The sequence below is a fragment of the Coregonus lavaretus genome, assembly GCF_964263955.1.
Source record: "Coregonus lavaretus genome assembly, contig: HAP1_SCAFFOLD_436, whole genome shotgun sequence".
In the NCBI taxonomy this organism is placed as follows: domain Eukaryota; kingdom Metazoa; phylum Chordata; class Actinopteri; order Salmoniformes; family Salmonidae; genus Coregonus; species Coregonus lavaretus.
The window spans coordinates 123,765-145,000 of record NW_028161380.1 but is presented as its reverse complement, the minus strand read 5'-3'; the positions used below and the strand labels follow the sequence as shown (position 1 = coordinate 145,000).

The 21,236-nt window shown below is 44.6% G+C and overlaps 1 protein-coding gene across 1 annotated transcript in view; it reads right to left on the bottom strand.

Moving 5' to 3' along the window:
• The window catches only part of ak5 (adenylate kinase 5), a 155,522-nt gene that overhangs the window by 43,626 nt on the left and 90,660 nt on the right, over positions 1-21,236 (bottom strand). Inside the window, 1 exon segment of the mRNA XM_084195324.1 lies at positions 6,997-7,087. Within this exon segment, the coding sequence (XP_084051450.1) occupies positions 6,997-7,087 (91 nt within the window).

The window sequence follows — 21,236 nt, the reverse complement described above, 5'->3', positions numbered from 1 at the left end:
AATATTATGGAGCAGTTTTAAAGGTATATTCAGCGATTCACTTAGTAAACAGCCAATGGTCAGTCAGACTTCCGCAACAAATACGAGTATGGGGCACAAGCCTAACATAACTGCTTTGGTCCTGCATCTATCACGTTGCAGCAGAGTGAAGCATGTATGCATTATGTTGAGTGTGTAACGTACAGTGTTTATTTTATATACAGCAGTACTCTGTGTGAAACCCACTGTATGTCACCCTCAAGGACATTCAAGTTCATCCCATCCTACCCTATCCCATCCCATCCTATCCCATCCTACCCTATCCCATCCTACCCTATCCCATCCTACCCTATCCCATCCCATCCCATCCCATCCTACCCTACCCCACCCTAGCCCATCCTACCCTATTCCATCCTATCCCATCCCATCCTACCCTATCCCATCCCATCCTACCCTATCCCATCCTACCCTACCCCACCCTACCCTACCCTAGCCCATCCTACCCTATTCCATCCTATCCCATCCTACCCTACCCTATCCCATCCTACCCTATCCCATCCTATCCCATCCCACCCTGCCCTACCCCATCCTACCCTATCCCATCCTATCCTACCCCATCCCATCCTACCCTATCCCATCCCATCCTACCCTATCCCATCCTATCCCATCCTACCCTATCCCATCCTATCCTATCCTACCCTACCCCATCCTACCCGACCCCATCCTACCCCATCCCATCCTATCCTACCCCATCCCATCCTACCCTATCCCATCCCATCCTACCCTATCCCATCCTATCCCATCCTACCCTATCCCACCCTATCCCATCCTACCCTATCCTACCCTATCCCATCCTACCCTACCCCATCCCATCCTATCCTAGCCCATCCTACCCTAGCCCATCCTACCCCATCCTACCCTACCCTATCCCATCCTACCCTATCCCATCCTACCTACCTACCCTACCCTATCCCATCCTATCCCATCCTATCCAACCCTATCCCATCCTACCCTACCCTAGCCCATCCTACCCTATCCCATCCTACCTACCTACCCTACCCTATCCCATCCTATCCCATCCAATCCAACCCTATCCCATCCTACCCTACCCTAGCCCATCCTACCCTATCCTACCTACCCTAGCCTATCCTACCCTATCCTACCCACCCTAGCCCATCCTACCCTATCCTACCTACCCTATCCCATCCTATCCTATCCCATCCTACCCTATCCCATCCTATCCCATCCGCTCATGGCAACATTATCTTCTGTATTTTATACGTTTTCATATCAAGTTCCCATCCCCCCCCTCTTCGGAGGACAAAAATAAACTTTGTTTTAACAGCTTTTTCTTTTGTTGTTACATTCTACATACATACACCTAAAAACTGTGATGTTTCACATACATTCTGAACCTGTCTAATCGCATAGTATCTACAGATTGTAAGTTAAAGATAATTATTTTTACTAAAAGTATTATATTGTTGATTGATTGACTATGGTTTCCAAATCTCCCAACAGTGCTATTTGTATGGTTAATTTGAGATAAATGTTGTGATTTTACAGCCATTCCTGAACCTGTGATCAGAAAAAAGCTACATAGGGGCAATACCAAAATAAGTGATCTAATGATTCTGTGTCTTCGTGGCAAAATCTGCAGCGCTGAGATGGTTGTATGCCCCATATACAGAACATTCTGTTTAAGTATAACTTTTGTATGACTGATGCTTTTAGTGAGAGGTTTAATGCTTTAATATTTAATAATTTTAGCCCCCCAAACTCATATTCATTATATAAACAAGCATGTTTTATTTTGTCTGGCTTGCCATTGCAAATGTATAAAAACAGAAATACCTTATTTAGATAAGTATTCAGACCCTTTGCCTAGGAGACTCAAAAATTTAGCTTCGGTGCATCCTGTTTCCACTGATCATCCTTGAGTCCACCTGTAGTAAATTCAATTGATTGGACATGATTTGGAAAGGCACACACCCGTCTATATAAGGTCCCACAGTTGACAGTGCATGTCAGAGCAAAAACCAAGCCATGAGGTTGAAGGAATTGTCCGTAGAGCTCCGAGACAGGATTGTGTTGAGGCACAGATCTGGGGAAGGGTACCAAAAAATGTCTGCAGCATTGAAGGTCCCCAAGAACACAGTGGCCTCCATCATTCTTAAAATGGAAGAAGTTTGGAACCACCAAGACTCTTCCTATAGCTGGCCGCCCGGCCAAACTGAGCAATCGGGGGAGAAGGGCCTTGGTCAGGGAGGTGACCAAGAACCCAATGGTCACTCTGACAGAGCTCTAGAGTTCCTCTGTGGAGATGGGAGAACCTTCCAGAAGGACAACCATCTCTGCAGCACTCCACCAATCAGGCCTTTATGGTAGAGTGGCCAGACGGAAGCCACTCCTCAGTTAAAGGCACATGACAGCCCAATTGGAGTTTGCCAAAAGGCACCTAAAGGACTCTCAGACCATGAGAGACAAGATTCTCTGGTCTGATGAAGCCAAGATTGAACTCTTTGGCCTGAATGCCTCTTAATCTCAGTTTGTTACCTGTGTAAAAGACACCTGTCCACAGAAGCAATCAATCAATCAGATTCCAAACTCTCCACCATGGCCAAGACCAAAGAGCTCTCCAAGGATGTCAGGGACAAGATTGTAGACCTACACAAGGCTGGAATGGGCTACAAGACCATCGCCAAGCAGCTTGGTGAGAAGGTGACAACAGTTGGTGCGATAATTCGCAAATGGAAGAAACACAAAATAACTGTCAATTTCCCTTGGCCTGGGGCTCCATGCAAGATCCCACCTCGTGGAGTTGCAATGATCATGAGAACGGTGAGGAATCAGCCCAGAACTACACGGGAGGATCTTGTCAATGATCTCAAGGCAGCTGGGACCATAGTCACCAAGAAAACAATTGGTAACACACTACGCCGTGAAAGACTGAAATCCTGCAGCGCCCGCAAGGTCCCCCTGCTCAAGAAAGCACATATACAGGCCCGTCTGAAGTTTGCCAATGAACATCTGAATGATTCAGAGGAGAACTTGGTGAAAGTGTTGTAGTCAGATGAGACCAAAATTCGAGCTCTTTGGCATCAACTCAACTCGCTGTGTTTTGGAGGAGGGAGGAATGCTGCCTATGACCCCGAGAACACCATCCCCCACCGTCAAACATGAGGTGGAAACATTATGCTAAGGTGGTGTTTTTCTGCTAAGGGGACAGGACAACCTTCACCGCATCAAAGGGACGATGGATGGGGCCATGTACCGTCAAATCTTGGGTGAGAACCTCCTTCCCTCAAGCTAGGGCATTGAAAATGGGTCGTGGATGGTATTCCAGCATGACAATGACCCAAAACACACGGCCAAGGCAACAAAGGAGTGGCTCAAGAAGAAGTACATTAAGGTCCTGGAGTGGCCTAGCCAGGTCTCCAGACCTTAATCCCATAGAAAATCTGTGGAGGGAGCTGAAGGTTCGAGTTGCCAAACGTCAGCCTCGAAACCTTAATGACTTGGAGAAGATCTTGCAAAGAGGAGTGGGACAAAATCCCTCCTGATATGTGTGCAAACCTGGTGGCCAACTACAAGAAAATGTCTGACCTCTGTGATTGCCAACAAGGGTTTTGCCACCAAGTACTAAGTCATGTTTTGAAGAGGGTGGGTCAATTTCCCTCATTAAAATGCAAATCAATTTATAACATTTTTGACATGTGTTTTTCTGGATATTTTTGTTGTTATTCTGTCTCTCACTGTTCAAATAAACTACCATTAAAATTATAGACTGATCATGTCTTTGTCAGTGGGCAAACGTAAAAAATCAGCAGGGGGATCAAATACTTTTTTCCCTCACTGTAACTGGGCCTTTCGGATAGTCTGAGTGCACTTATTTCTCATTTGCCTGAACGAGAGCCTGTCAGCCTGAGTAAGCGTGTGTGCCGAGCATTTCGGGAAATTGAATTCTTGAGGTGGAGTAACTCTGCCAGATCACAGTCGAACCAGGGACTGAACCTGCTTTTAATTATAATTTTCTTTATGGGGGCGTTAACAATACCACTCAAAAAAGAAGGTCCAAGCGTCTTCGACAGAGGGGATCAAGCTGATTCTATACCAATTTACAGGAGGCAAGGTCATGAAGGAAGGCTTTATCATTAAAGTTTTTTAGCAAGCAAGCGTCTATGACAAATAAGGACAGGTCGTTTCACTGAGTAGCCATTACGAACACAGGCTGTAAAACAGTGATCACTAAGGTCATTACCAGAAAAGTAATAGTGGATATTTAAGTAGATCAAAAAGGTTTAATATACCTCAACTGTATGGGCAACGTTATCTTGCTCCGTTTCAGCTTAAAGGATACTTGCGAGATTGAGATTTCGGTCATTTTTCTACTCACCCCTAGTTAGACAAACTCATGGATGAAACTTTTATGTCTCTGCATGCAGTTTGGAGAAAGCAGGGAAATAGACCTACTAACTACTCCAAAGCTGGGTGGTTTGGTCATTTATAGTCTTACGAATCTATACATAGTAGATCGACCTTTCATGAATTCGTAAAATTTGAGTGATAATCAGAAGAAAAGAGATTCTATCCACTTCCTCATTCTGTCCAGTTGTCGCATAGAGATGAGATCACAACGTTGTGCCCGTGCGCTCACAGATGCCATAATGGGACGGATACAATGTTGCGATCTACAGTTGAAGTCGGAAGTTTACATACACCTTAGCCAAATACATTTAAACTCAGTTTTTCACAATTCCTGACATTTAATCCTAGTAAAAATTCCCTGTTTTAGGTCAGTTAGGATCACCACTTTATTTTAAGAATGTGAAATGTCAGAAAAATTGTAGAGAGAATGATTTATTTAAGCTTTTATTTCTTTAATCACATTCCCAGTGGGTCAGAAGTTTACATACACTCAATTAGTATTTGGTAGCATTGCCTTTAAATAGTTTAACTTGGGTCAAACGTAGCCTTCCACAAGCTTCCCACAATAAGTTGGGTGAATTTTGGCCCATTCCTCCTGACAGAGCTGGTGTAACTTGAGTCAGATTTGTAAGCCTCCTTGCACGCACACACTTTTTCAGTTCTGCCCACACATTTTCTATAGGATTGAGGTCAGGGCTTTGTGATGGCCACTCCAATACCTTGACTTTGTTGTCCTTAAGCCGTTTTGCCACTACTTTGGAAGTATGCTTGGGGTCATTGTCCATTTGGAAGACCCATTTGCGACCAAGCTTTAACTTCCTGACTGATGTCTTGAGATGTTGCTTCAATATATCCACATCATTTTCCTTCCTCATGATGCCATCTATTTTGTGAAGTGCACCAGTCCCTCCTGCAGCAAAGCACCCCCACAGCATGATGCTGCCACCCCCGTGCTTCACGGTTGGGATGGTGGTGTTCGGCTTGCAAGCGACCCCCTTTTTCCTCCAAACATAACGATGGTCATTATGGCCAAACAGTTCTATTTTTGTTTAATCAGACCAGAGGACATTTCTCCAAAAAGTACGATCTTTGTCCCCATGTACAGTTGCAAACCGTAGTCTGGCTTTTTTATGGCGGTTTTGGAGTAGTGGCTTCTTCCTTGCTGAGCGGCCTTTCAGGTTATGTCGATATAGGCCTCGTTTTACTGTGGATATAGATACTTTTGTACCTGTTTCCTCCAGCATCTTCTGGGATTGTTCTGGGATTGATTTGCACTTTTCACACCAAAGTATGTTCATCTCTAGGAGACAGAACGCGTCTCCTTCCTGAGCGGTATGACGGCTGCATGGTCCCATGGTGTTTATACTTGCGTACTATTGTTTGTACAGATGAACGTGGTACCTTCAGGCATTTGGAAATTGCTCCCAAGGATGAACCAGATTTGTGGAGGTCTACAATTATTTTTCTGAGGTCATGGCTGATTTCTTTAGATTTTCCCATGATGTCAAGCAAAGAGGCACTGAGTCTGAAGGTAGGCCTTGAAATACATCCACAGGTACACCTCTAATTGACTCAAATTATGTCAATTAGCCTATCAGAAGCTTCTAAAGCCATGACATCATTTTCTGGAATTTCCCAAGCTGTTTAAAGGCACAGTCAACTTAGTGTATGTAAACTTCTGACCCACTGGAATTGTGATACAGTGAATTATAAGTGAAATAATCTGTCTGTAAACAATTGTTGGAAAAATTACTTGTGTCATGCACAAAGTAGATGTCCTAACCGACTTGCCAAAACTATAGTTTGTTAACAAGAAATTTGTGGAGTGGTTGAAAAACAAGTTTTAATGACTCCAACCTAAGTGTATGTAAACTTCCTATGAGACAACAGGACAGAATGAGGAAGTAGGTAGTATTTAGAAGGTCTATTTCCCTGCTATTGAGAAGAGCTGGTTACTGTACCTGGAGACTTCCAGCAATTGCGCTAAGCTAACAGTATGCTAACATCAATGATCTCGATACCTCGAAAGTATCCCTTCAATGTTGGTCTAGTCTGGACATCATCCATTCTGCTCATTATTCAACCCCTCTCCTTTCCCTTGGTCAGGTCATTACTGAGATGTGTTGTCCGTCAACCTACCTCTACCTGGTCAAATAAGAGTTAATGCATAGTTCTTACCAGTCAACCTACCTCTACCTGGTCAAATAAGAGTTAATGCATAGTTCTTACCAGTCAACCTACCTCTACCTGGTCAAATAAGAGTTAATGCATAGTTCTTACCAGTCAACCTACCTCTACCTGGTCAAATAAGAGTTAATGCATAGTTCTTACCAGTCAACCTACCTCTACCTGGTCAAATAAGAGTTAATGCATAGTTCTTACCAGTCAACCTACCTCTACCTGGTCAAATAAGAGTTAATGCATAGTTCTTACCAGTCAACCTACCTCTACCTGGTCAAATAAGAGTTCATAATAAGAGCTCTGCATCCTCCAAAGATAGAGAGGGTCTGTTCATGGCTTGAGCGGAGGAAGGTGATGGAGTCATTAGTAAATAGTATACATTAGAATAAGGTTTAATAAAGTTCTTACCAGCGACAGGTTGTTTGGAGGGAAACAGCTTGTTGTCCACCGTAATGCTGATGTCACAAAACACCTCCTCCTCATCTCGGTCTGCATCCAGCTGGAGAAGGAAGGACAACAGCAGGATTTATAATCTAAGGACAACAGCAGGATTTAGAATCTAAGGACAACAGTTACTTTAGGTTTTATAATCTAAGGACTACAGTTACTTTAGGTTTTATAATCTAAGGACTACAGTTACTTTAGGTTTTATAATCTAAGGACTACAGTTACTTTAGGTTTTATAATCTAAGGACTACAGTTACTTTAGGTTTTATAATCTAAGGACTACAGTTACTTTAGGTTTTATAATCTAAGGACTACAGTTACTTTAGGTTTTATAATCTAAGGACTACAGTTACTTTAGGTTTTATAATCTAAGGACTACAGTTACTTTAGGTTTTATAATCTAAGGACTACAGTTACTTTAGGTTTTATAATCTAAGGACTACAGTTACTTTAGGTTTTATAATCTAAGGACTACAGTTACTTTAAGTTTTATAATCACGTCTATGGACTACAGTTACTTTAGGTTTTATAATCTAAGGACTACAGTTACTTTAGGATTCATAATCTAAGGACTACAGTTACTTTAGGTTTTATAATCTAAGGACTACAGTTACTTTAGGTTTTATAATCTAAGGACTACAGTTACTTTAGGTTTTATAATCTAAGGACTACAGTTACTTTAGGTTTTATAATCTAAGGACTACAGTTACTTTAGGTTTTATAATCTAAGGACTACAGTTACTTTAGGTTTTATAATCTAAGGACTACAGTTACTTTAGGTTTTATAATCTAAGGACTACAGTTACTTTAGGTTTTATAATCTAAGGACTACAGTTACTTTAGGTTTTATAATCACGTCTATGGACTACAGTTACTTTAGGTTTTATAATCTAAGGACTACAGTTACTTTAGGTTTTATAATCTAAGGACTACAGTTACTTTAGGATTTATAATCTAAGGACTACAGTTACTTTAGGTTTTATAATCTAAGGACTACAGTTACTTTAGGTTTTATAATCACGTCTATGGACTACAGTTACTTTAGGTTTTATAATCTAAGGACTACAGTTACTTTAGGATTTATAATCTAAGGACTACAGTTACTTTAGGTTTTATAATCTAAGGACTACAGTTACTTTAGGTTTTATAATCTAAGGACTACAGTTACTTTAGGTTTTATAATCTAAGGACTACAGTTACTTTAGGTTTTATAATCACGTCTATGGACTACAGTTACTTTAGGTTTTATAATCACGTCTATGGACTACAGTTACTTTCGGTTTTATAATCTAAGGACTACAGTTACTTTAGGTTTTATAATCACGTCTATGGACTACAGTTACTTTAGGTTTTATAATCACGTCTATGGACTACAGTTACTTTAGGTTTTATAATCTAAGGACTACAGTTACTTTAGGTTTTATAATCTAAGGACTACAGTTACTTTAGGTTTTATAATCTAAGGACTACAGTTACTTTAGGTTTTATAATCTAAGGACTACAGTTACTTTAGGTTTTATAATCTAAGGACTACAGTTACTTTAGGTTTTATAATCTAAGGACTACAGTTACTTTAGGTTTTATAATCTAAGGACTACAGTTACTTTAGGTTTTATAATCTAAGGACTACAGTTACTTTAGGTTGTATAATCTAAGGACTACAGTTACTTTAGGTTTTATAATCTAAGGACTACAGTTACTTTAGGCTTTAGAATCACATCTAATGACTACAGTTTCTTTATAAAATCACATACAGGACATCTAAGGACTGGTTCCGTGGTTGCCAATGGCGCCATGAGGCTGCCTAGCATGCAATGTTTTGATTTGATTATGCCAACTGTCCGGAGGTTGACGATGGAGAGAAGCCCGAATACAGAGGTGTACAGAGATGACAGATGACCATGACTGCGTGGAGGACTAAGTTATAGGTGACTCCTGAATTACTATTGAAGTGTGGTGTGCTTTCTGGCGCCTCGTGACTGCCGTAGCATCACACAAGTGGGTGCTGCATTTTGGTAGTAGTGAAGAGTAGCTAGCTAGCTACAAGTGTCTAGTACGGAACTCTAACGTCATCTGACTGACTCCTACTACGAAGCCACAGACGGCGTGAATGGCGATAAACCGTGATGACAACGTGCTGCCTGCTGCCTGCCTGGCTCCCCCACGGTCTGCGTTCCATTGATCTCTTTACCGCATTTATAACTTTAAGCAGAGCAACATTCGCTTCACTCTTCCCACTCTCTCTCTCTTCTCTCTCTCTCCCTCCCTCTACTGCTCCGCTGTCCCTGTGTCTGGGCTGCAGTCCTCAGTGTCTTCAGGGAAGCCCGGTCTCTTCTCCTGGTCTTCAGAGAAGCCCGGTCTCTTCTCCTGGTCTTCAGGGAAGCCCGGTCTCTTCTCCTGGTCTTCAGGGAAGCCCGGTCTCTTCTCCTGGTCTTCAGGGAAGCCCGGTCTCTTCTCCTGGTCTTCAGGTTCACAGTGATCACAGCACAGACCGTTCCTAGCAGAGCCCATCAGTGAAGAGTACACTCTAGGATGTGGAGTCAATGCCAAAGGGGGTCCCTCTCCAGCAAAAAGGTATTGGTAACAGAGGCACACACACATTCACGTTATAATGTGTCATGGTGATGTATGACAGCACACCAGTACTCCCTACTGTCCTCCAGTGAGAGGTCAGAGAGGAAGGAGGGCGAGACCAAATCCTCAGGCATTTTGACCCTCAGATGGTCTTCACATGTCCAGAATGACATGGTCCATCTGAACAGTCCGTCTGAACCACACCTCCTCATCAGACAAAGTGAGATTAGAGTTACAGCTAAGAACAACCTTTCCTTCTGAGAAGAACTCTGTGACCTGGGGCACACCAACAACTCATCAACTCCTTTTACTTCAGGCTCCATGCTCAGAGTAGAACCATGGCTGAAGGTATATAGGTCCATACTCAGTGTGGAAGCATGGCTGAAGGTATATAGACTATATCCATACTCAGAGTAGAACCATGGCTGAGGGTAAATATATTCATACTCAGTGTGGAAGCATGGCTGAGGGTCTATAGACAACATTCATACTCCGTGTGGAACCATGGCTGAGGGTCTATAGACTATATCCATACTCAGAATAGAACCATGGCTGAGGGTCTATACAGTACCAGTCAACAGTTTGGACACACCTACTCATTCAAGGGTTTTTCTTTATTTGTACTATTTTCTACATTGTAGAATAATAGTGAAGACATCAAAACTATGAAATAACATATATGGAATCATGTAGTAACCAAAAAAGTGTTAAACTAATCAAAATATATTTTACATTTGAGATTCTTCAAATAGCCACCCTTTGCCTTGATGACAGCTTTGCACACTCTTGGCATTCTCTCAACCAGTTTCACCTGGAATGCTTTTCCAACAGTCTTGAAGGAGTTCCCACATATGCTGAGCACTGCTTTTCCTTCACTCTGCCATCTGACTCATCCCAAACCATCTCATTTGGGTTGAGGTCAGGGGATTGTGGAGGCCAGGTCATCTGATGCAGCACTCCATCACTCTCCTTCTCGGTAAAATAGCCCTTACACATCCTGGAGGTGTGTTGGGTCATTGTCCTGTTGAAAAACAAATGATAGTCCCACTAAGCCCAAACCAGATGGGATGGCGAATCGCTGCAGAATGCTGTGGTAGCCATGCTGGTTAAGTGTGTTCTAAATCAATCACAGACTGTCACCAGCAAAGCACCCCCACACCATAACACCTCCTCCTCCATGCTTTACGGTGGGAACTACACATGCGGAGATCATCCGTTCACCCACACCGCTTCTTACAAAGACACGGCGGTTGGAACCAAAAATCTCAAATTTGGACTCCAGACCAAAGGACAAATTTCCACCTGTCTAATGTACATTGCTCGTGTTTCTTGGCCCAAGCAAGTCTCTTCTTCTTATTGGTGTCCTTTAGTAGTGGTTTCTTTGCAGCAATTCGACCATGAAGGCCTGATTCACACAGTCTCCTCTGAACAGTTGATGTTGAGATGTGTCTGTTACTTGAACTCTGTGAAGCATTTATTTGGGCTTAAATTTCTGAGGCTGGTAACTCTAATGAACTTATCCTCTGCAGCAGAGGTAACTCTGGGTCTTCCATTCCTGTGGCGGTCCTCCTGAGAGCCAGTTTTATCATAGCGCTTGATGGTTTTTGCGATTGCACTTGAAGAAACTTTCAATGTTCTTGAAATTTTCCGGATTGACTGATCTTCATGTCTTAAAGTAATGATGGACTGTCGTTTCTCTTTGCTTATTTGAGCTAAAACACATATTTTATAAAGCAGATTATCTGTAGAATAATCAGAAATCATGACTAATGGATAATCTGAATATAAGAATTTATACAACGGGTGGGTCTAATCCTGAATGTTGATTGGTTAAAACAGCATTCCAGCTGGTGTCTATTTCACAAGTTACCACCGGCTAAATCTATGATGTTAAAATGCCTATTTACTCTGTTCCATCTGGCTGCCCAATCCACTGTCTCATCAGCCCAGCCAGGCACTTAAAAAATATTTATCTCCACTATAAAAAGCATCTAGACATTATCTCACATTTCTTTTAGACTAACGTTTAGTTTTCAACAGCGGAGATTTGTATAAACCTTGCTGTCTGTCTCTCCGACATTTGCAACATTATTTCAATATTCAAATTCGATCTCCAGCTAATGAACGAGTCGGGGCGAGACAGACATGCAGGCAGCTTTTCTCAGCCAGTCGAAATCATGAATCAGCATCATTTTTATGCATATATAGAAAGAACTATCAATAGAAAACAGGTAAATCGAAACGAAGTGCAGCTAGTTTTCAGTCTTTCCAGCTTCAGTTTAAAGTGATTGTGTTAGCTGTGTTGCTGGCTAGCTCCTCTGAACAAGTGTCCTGGTGAGAGAGCACATTTTCTATGCCAGGTGAAATCCCGCCTCATTAGCTCATTGTTATGGATGTATCCAAATAAATGTCACTAGAAAAACAGCTTAAACAAAATGCAAATGCAGATACTTTGTTGTTATCTGGCTGCACTTGACGTGACTGTAAGTTAGCCTTAGTTGGCTAGCTAGCAAGCAAGGGATAAGAACGTTGCCAGCCAGTATGGCAATGGAACATTTAGAACGAACGACTGGGTCATACAGTAGATGTGTGTGTGTGTGTATGTATGTGTGAGAGCTTGCATGTGCACGCGTGTGTGTGTGCACGCGTGAGTGTGTGTGTAAACCATCACACAGTAATTAGCTGACTAAACAGTACAGCGGCGGAACACAGTCAGATTGAGATGACACTAATATAACATAATATTACAGCTGCATTAAGAGAAACCGGGGTCAGCTTTAGTACAGTGGTAGTAAAATTGTCCAATTCCACTTCCAGTTGAGCTGTGTTTGGGGTGGGGGGGGGCTGACAGACAGACGGACACGTTTCGACAAACGGAATTGAACTAGCCTTAATGCTGAGGAAACCCAGTTAGGTGTAAAAGATGTTATTGGACTCATTAGTCAGAAAGAAAAACAGCCGACTCATTCTACTTTGTTTCCCAAATGGTACCCTATACCATACACTACTTCTGACAAGGGCCCATAGAGAATACAGTGCATTCGGAAAGTATTCAGACCCCTTTACTTTTTCCACATTTTGTTACGTTAAAGGATTACATTGTTTTTTCTCCTCATCAATCTACACACAACACCCCATAATGACAAAGCAAAAACAGGTTTTTAGAATATTTTGCAAATGTGTTAAAATAAAATAAAAACGGAAATATTACATTTACATAAGTATTCAGAACCTTTACTCAGTGCTTTGTTGAAGCAGAGGCAGAGATTACAGCCTCGAGTCTTCTTGGGTATGATGCTACAATCTTGGAACACCTGTATTTGGGGAGTTTCTCCCATTCTTCTCTGCAGATCCTCTCAAGCTCTGTCAGGTTGGATGGGGAGTGTCGCTGCACAGCTATATTCAGGTCTCTCCAGAGATGTTCGATCGGGTTCAAGTCCGGGCTCTGGTTGGGCCACTCAAGGACATTCAGACACTTGTCCCGAAGCCATTCTTGCGTTGTCTTGGCTGTGTGCTTAGGGTTGTTGTCCTGTTGGAAGATGAACGCTCTGGAGCAGGTTTTCATCAAGGATCTCTCTGTACTTTGCTCCGTTCATCTTTCCCTTGATCCTGACTAGTCTCTCAGTCCCTGCCGCTGAAAAACATCCCCACAGCATGATGCTGCCACCACCATGCTTCACCGTAGGGATGGTGCCAGGTTTCCTCCAGACGTGACGCTTGGCATTCAGGCCAAAGAGTTCAATCTTGGTTTCATCAAACCAGAGAATCTTGTTTCTCATGGTCTGAGAATCCTTTAGGTGCCTTTTGGCAAACTCCAAGCGGGCTGTCATGTGCCTTTTACTGAGGAGTGGCTTCCGTCTGGCCACTGTACCATAAAGGCCTGATTGGTGGAGTGCTGCAGAGATGGTTGTCCTTCTGGAAGGTTCTCCCATCTCCACAGAGGAACTCTGGAGCTCTGTCAGAGTGACCATCGGGTTCTTGGTCACCTCCCTGACCAAAGCCCTAAAAATTATGTAGGCCACTGTGTTCTTGGGGACCTTCAATGCTGCAGAAATGTTTTGGTACCCTTCCCCAGATCTGTGCCTCGACACAATCGTGTGCCTCGACACAATCGTGTCTCGGCGCTCTACGGACAATTGCTTCGACCTCATGGATTGGTTTTTGCTCTGACATGCACTGTCAACTGTGGGACCTTATATAGACAAGTGTGTGCCTTTCCAAATAATGTCCAATCAATTGAATTTACCACAGGTGGACTCCAATCAAATTGTAGAAACATCTCAAGGATGATCAATGGAAACAGGATGCACCTGAGCTCAATTTAAATCTAGAAGTGGCATCCTATTTCGCAACAAAGCCTCCTTCACTCATGCTGTCAAACATGCCCTCGTAAAACTGACTATCCTACCAATCCTTGACTTCGGCGATGTCATTTACAAAAGAGCCTCCAACACTCTACTCAGCAAATTGGATGTAGTCTATCACAGTGCCATCCGTTTTGTCACCAAAGCCCCATATACACTGCTCAAAAAAATAAAGGGAACACTTAAACAACACAATGTAACTCCAAGTCAATCACACTTCTGTGAAATCAAACTGTCCACTTAGGAAGCAACACTGATTGACAATACATTTCACATGCTGTTGTGCAAATGGAATAGATAACAGGTGGAAATTATAGGCAATTAGCAAGACACCCCCAATAAAGGACTGGTTTTGCAGGTGGTGACCACAGTCCACTTCTCAGTTCCTATGCTTCCTGGCTGATGTTTTGGTCACTTTTGAATGCTGGCGGTGCTTTCACTCTAGTGGTAGCATGAGACGGAGTCTACAACCCACACAAGTGGCTCAGGTAGTGCAGCTCATCCAGGATGGCACATCAATGCGAGCTGTGGCAAGAAGGTTTGCTGTGTCTGTCAGCGTAGTGTCCAGAGCATGGAGGCGCTACCAGGAGACAGGCCAGTACATCAGGAGACGTGGAGGAGGCCGTAGGAGGGCAACAACTCAGCAGCAGGACTGCTACCTCCGCCTTTGTGCAAGGAGGAGCAGGAGGAGCACTGCCAGAGCCCTGCAAAATGACCTCCAGCAGGCCACAAATGTGCATGTGTCTGCTCAAACGGTCAGAAACAGACTCCATGAGGGTGGTATGAGGGCCCGACGTCCACAGGTGGGGGTTGTGCTTACAGCCCAACACCGTGCAGGACCTTTGGCATTTGCCAGAGAACACCAAGATTGGCAAATTCGCCACTGGCGCCCTGTGCTCTTCACAGATGAAAGCAGGTTCACACTGAGCACGTGACAGACGTGACAGAGTCTGGAGACGCCGTGGAGAACGTTCTGCTGCCTGCAACATCCTCCAGCATGACCGGTTTGGCGGTGGGTCAGTCATGGTGTGGGGTGGCATTTCTTTGGGGGGGCCGCACAGCCCTCCATGTGCTCGCCAGAGGTAGCCTGACTGCCATTAGGTACCGAGATGAGATCCTCAGACCCCTTGTGAGACCATATGCTGGTGCGGTTGGCCCTGGGTTCCTCCTAATGCAAGACAATGCTAGACCTCATGTGGCTGGAGTGTGTCAGCAGTTCCTGCAAGAGGAAGGCATTGATGCTATGGACTGGCCCGCCTGTTCCCCAGACCTGAATCCAATTGAGCACATCTGGGACATCATGTCTCGCTCCATCCACCAACGCCACGTTGCACCACAGACTGTCCAGGAGTTGGCGGATGCTTTAGTCCAGGTCTGGGAGGAGATCCATTTACATTTACATTTACGTCATTTAGCAGACGCTCTTATCCAGAGCGACTTACAAATTGGCCCATTCACCCTATAACCAGTGGGATAACCACTTTACAAAAAAAAATTTTTAAGGGGGGGGGGGGGGGGTAGAAGGATTACTTTATCCTATCCCAGGTATTCCTTAAAGAGGTGGGGTTTCAAATGTCTCCGGAAGGTGGTGAGTGACTCCGCTGTCCTGGCGTCGTGAGGGAGCTTGTTCCACCATTGGGGTGCCAGAGCAGCGAACAGTTTTGACTGGGCTGAGCGGGAACTATGCTTCCGCAGAGGAAGGGGAGCCAGCAGGCCAGAGGTGGATGAACGCAATGCCCTCGTTTGGGTGTAGGGACTGATCAGAGCCTGAAGGTACGGAGGTGCCGTTCCCCTCACAGCTCCATAGGCAAGCACCATGGTCTTGTAACAGATGCGAGCTTCAACTGGAAGCCAGTGGAGTGTGCGGAGGAGCGGGGTGACGTGAGAGAACTTGGGAAGGTTGAACACCAGACGGGCTGCGGATCCCTCAGGAGACCATCCGCCACCTCATCAGGAGCATGCCCAGGCGTTGCAGGGAGGTCATACAGGCACGTAGAGGCCACACACACACTACTGAGCCTCATTTTGACTTGTTTTATGGACATTAAATCAAAGTTGGATCTGCCTGCAGTGTGATTTTCCACTTTAATTTTGAGGGTGACTCCAAATCCAGACCTCCATGGGTTGATACATTTGATTTCCATTGATCATTTTTGTGTGATTTTGTTGTCAGCACATTCAACTATGTAAAGAAAAAAAGTATTTAATAAGATTATTTCATTCATTCAGATCTAGGATGTGTTATTTTAGTGTTCCCTTTATTTTTTTGAGCAGTGTACTACCCACCACTGTGACCTGTACGCTCTCGTTGGCTGGCCCTCACTACATATTCGTCGCCAAACCCACTGGCTCCAGGTCATCTATAAATCACTGCTAGGCAAATCCCCGTCTTACCTTAGCTCATTGGTCACCATAGCAACACCCACCCGTAGTCTGCGCTCCAGCAGGTATATCTCACTGGTCATCCCCAAAGCCAACACCTCCTTTGGCCGCCATTCCATCCAGTTCTCTGCTGCTAATGACTGGAACGAACTGCAAAAATCTCTGAAGCTGGAGACTCTTATCTCCCTCACTAACTTTAAGCATCAGTTGTCAGAGCAGCTTACCGATCACTGCACCTGTACACAGCCCATCTGAAATTAGCCCACCCAACTACCTCATCCCCATATTGTTATTTACATTGTTATTTATTTTGCTCATTTGCACCCCAGTATCTCTATTTGCACATCATCTTCTGCACATCTATCATTTCAGTGTTAATACTAAATTGTAATTATTTTGCACTATGGCCTATTTATTGCCTTACCTCCATAACTTGCTATATTTGCACACACTGTATATAGATTTTCTGTTGTATTTTTGACTTTATGTTTTGTTTACCCCATATGTAACTCTGTGTTGTTGTTTTAATCGCACTGCTTTGCTTTATCTTGACCAGGTCGCAGTTGGAAATGAGAACTTGTTCTCAACTGGCTTACCTGGTTAAATAAAGGTGAACAAATAAAAATAAAAACTAGAGTCTCGTAGCAAAGGGTCTGAATACTTATGTAAATAAGGTATTTTTTTTATATATATATATATACACATTTGCAACAATTTCTATAAACCTTTTTTTTCGCTTTGTCATTATGGGGTATTGTGTGTAGATTGATGAGGAAAATTGTGTATTTAATCCATTTTAGAATAAGGCTGTAATGTAACAAAATGTGGAAAAAGTCAAGGGGTCTGAATACTTTCCGAATGCATAGGGAATAGAGTGCCATTGGGGCCGAAGCCAACAGAGGAGAATGACAAGAGAGATTTAGGATCCAAGACGAGTATAATAGCTATTTTGTATTAAAGGTGTACGTATTAAACATGAGTCATGAGTCACCATGGTAACGCCAGTTGGTAACCCCATGGTAACCTGCTGGACCACTCAGAGGGTATAAAGAAGTTAATGGTGGTGGACCAATCATTAGCTGAAAGTATTACCGTTAGCCTGTAATGAATCGTTGGTCTGATGAAAGATTTTAGTCCTCCATCCTCCTTCCTATCCTCTAAGATTTATCAAGACCTCAATAACCACCTCTATTTGGCATCACACCGATGAAATCGATAAAATATGAAATATCAACATGTTAGTCAACAAATAAAGAAAAAGAAGGAAGGCCTACTGATCATTAAAATGGAAGGATTAGGGTTAGGATTCTAGCTTTAGATGGAAGGATTAGTTTTAGGGTTAGGATTCTAGCTTTAGATGGAAGGATTAGTTTTAGGGTTAGGATTCTAGCTTTAGATGGAAGGATTGGGGTTAGGATTAGGGTTAGGATTCTAGCTTTAGGTGGAAGGATTGGGGTTAGTATTCTAGCTTTAGATGGAAGGATTAGTTTTAGGGTTAGGATTCTAGCTTTAGATGGAAGGATTGGGGTTAGGATTAGGGTTAGGATTCTAGCTTTAGGTGGAAGGATTGGGGTTAGGATTCTAGCTTTAGATGGAAGGATTAGTTTTAGGGTTAGGATTCTAGCTTTAGGTGGAAGGATTAAGGTTAGAATTCTAGTTTCAAAATGGAAGGATTAAAGATTAATCCAGATTACGGTTATCCTTTAATTAATCATAAATCTGATGACAACTTTAATCCTCCATCCTCCCCTTTAAGACCCTCTCACCTCCTTACCCCCACCTCATAGTGTCATCCTCCCCTTTAAGACAACTAAAATGAGTATTTATATTTCTCTCTGTGTGTGTGTTTCAATAGAGATTCAAAAAAAATTTTGTCCAGGACTAGGCATAGACTGAGGCTAGCACCTAACAGATGTTCTGAACTTCTACCCAGCGCTGCAAGGCACCCAGGTATTAGAAGGACCCCATGACCTTTCACCCCACTGCACACACTGACTGGCTGGGAACTCAGTCGGGGTCTTACTATTGAAAGTAAGATTAGTAGAATACACCAGGTGCAATTTCAAAATGTGGTTGTGCAAAATGTTTCCATGAACTTGTCCAGTGAATTTTTTTTTTTTTTTTTTTTTTTTACATTTAGAAAGTTTGCATCGAAAATAGATGCGACAATTGTCTGCTACAGCGTTTTCCTTGTAACTATCTATGTAAGTAATAACATCCCGTTTCTCAGGAAATTAACTTTAAAACACATTTCTCTCTCCACCGTCAAAATGGGCCACAAAAATGGTTTTGCCGCGAGGTTGGGACCCTCACAACCAAATTTCGCCTAGGGCCCCAAAAGGCAAGAGCCTGCCCTACACACACACACACGTTTGTTTTACTATCCTTGTGGGGACCGGAAAAATGATTCCCATTAAAAATCCTATTTTCCCTAACCCTTAACCTAACCCTAATTCTATCCCTTACCCCTAAGCCTAAAATAGCCTTTTTCCTTGTGGGGACCGGCGAAATGTCCTTGTTTTTTTGGTCCCCATAAGTATAGTAAAACCAACACACACACACACACACACACGACATCACAGGGCCAGTACACGCCTGGGTGTGTGTGTGTGTGTACAGAACAGTACATGCGTGGGTGTCTCAGAAATGTCAGAACTAACCAGATAGTTGAATCTCCCTCTCTTCTCATGCAATCTTTGTTGCTATCTCTATATCTCATTCTTTCTCTCCAGGTCTCTTCTTCATCTCTCTCCTTTTTCTCTCTCTCTGTCTCTGTCTCTCAAACAGGGGCAGGGAGCGGGGCAGGAGAGATAGGGAGACAGACAGGAGAGATAGGGAGGCAGACAGGAGAGATAGGGAGAAAGACAGGAGGCAGGAGAGATAGGGAGGCAGACAGGAGAGATAGGGAGGCAGACAGGAGGCAGGAGAGATAGGGAGACAGACAGGAGAGATAGGGAGGCAGACAGGAGAGATAGGGAGAAAGACAGGAGGCAGGAGAGATAGGGAGACAGACAGGAGAGATAGGGAGGCAGACAGGAGAGATAGGGAGAAAGACAGGAGGCAGGAGAGATAGGGAGACAGACAGGAGAGATAGGGAGGCAGACAGGAGGCAGGAGAGATAGGGAGACGGACAGGAGAGATAGGGAGGCAGACAGGAGAGATAGGGAGAAAGACAGGAGGCAGGAGAGATAGGGAGACAGACAGGAGAGATAGGGAGGCAGACAGGAGGCAGGAGATAGGGAGACAGACAGGAGAGATAGGGAGACAGACAGGAGAGATAGGGAGACAGACAGGAGAGATAGGGAGACAGACAGGAGGCAGACAGGAGAGATGGGGAGGCAGACAGGAGAGATGGGGAGGCAGACAGGAGAGATGGGGAGGCAGACAGGAGAGATGGGGAGGCAGACAGGAGATAGGGAGGCAGACAGGCGAGATAGGGAGACAGACAGGCGAGATAGGGAGACAGACAGGCGAGATAGGGAGACAGACAGGCGAGATAGGGAGACAGACAGGAGGCAGGAGATAGGGAGACAGACAGGAGGCAGGAGATCGGGAGACAGACAGGCGAGATAGGGAGACAGACAGGAGGCAGGAGAGATAGGGAGACAGACAGGAGAGATAGGGAGACAGACAGGAGAGATAGGGAGACAGACAGGCGAGATAGGGAGACAGACAGGAGGCAGGAGAGATAGGGAGACAGACAGGAGAGATAGGGAGGCAGACAGGAGGCAGGAGATAGGGAGACAGACAGGAGAGATAGGGAGACAGACAGGAGAGATAGGGAGACAGACAGGAGAGATAGGGAGACGGACAGGAGAGATGGGGAGGCAGACAGGAGAGATGGGGAGGCAGACAGGAGGCAGGAGAGATAGGGAGGCAGACAGGAGAGATGGGGAGGCAGACAGGAGATAGGGAGGCAGACAGGCGAGATAGGGAGACAGACAGGCGAGATAGGGAGACAGACAGGCGAGATAGGGAGACAGACAGGCGAGATAGGGAGACAGACAGGAGGCAGGAGATAGGGAGACAGACAGGAGGCAGGAGATCGGGAGACAGACAGGCGAGATAGGGAGACAGACAGGAGGCAGGAGAGATAGGGAGACAGACAGGAGGCAGGAGATGGGGAGGCAGACAGGCGAGATGGGGAGGCAGACAGGCGAGATAGGGAGGCAGACAGGCGAGATAGGGAGGCAGACAGGCGAGATAGGGAGGCAGACAGGCGAGATAGGGAGGCAGACAGGCGAGATAGGGAGGCAGACAGGCGAGATAGGGAGGCAGACAGGAGGCAGACAGGAGAGATAGGGAGGCAGACAGGAGAGATAGGGAGGCAGACAGGAGGCAGACAGGAGAGATGGGGAGGCAGACAGGAGAGATAGGGAGGCAGACAGGAGGCAGGAGAGATAGGGAGACAGACAGGAGAGATAGGGAGGCAGACAGGAGAGATAGGGAGAAAGACAGGAGGCAGGAGAGATAGGGAGACAGACAGGAGAGATAGGGAGGCAGACAGGAGAGATAGGGAGAAAGACAGGAGGCAGGAGAGATAGGGAGACAGACAGGAGAGATAGGGAGGCAGACAGGAGGCAGGAGAGATAGGGAGACGGACAGGAGAGATAGGGAGGCAGACAGGAGAGATAGGGAGAAAGACAGGAGGCAGGAGAGATAGGGAGACAGACAGGAGAGATAGGGAGGCAGACAGGAGGCAGGAGATAGGGAGACAGACAGGAGAGATAGGGAGACAGACAGGAGAGATAGGGAGACAGACAGGAGAGATAGGGAGACAGACAGGAGGCAGACAGGAGAGATAGGGAGGCAGACAGGAGAGATGGGGAGGCAGACAGGAGAGATGGGGAGGCAGACAGGAGAGATGGGGAGGCAGACAGG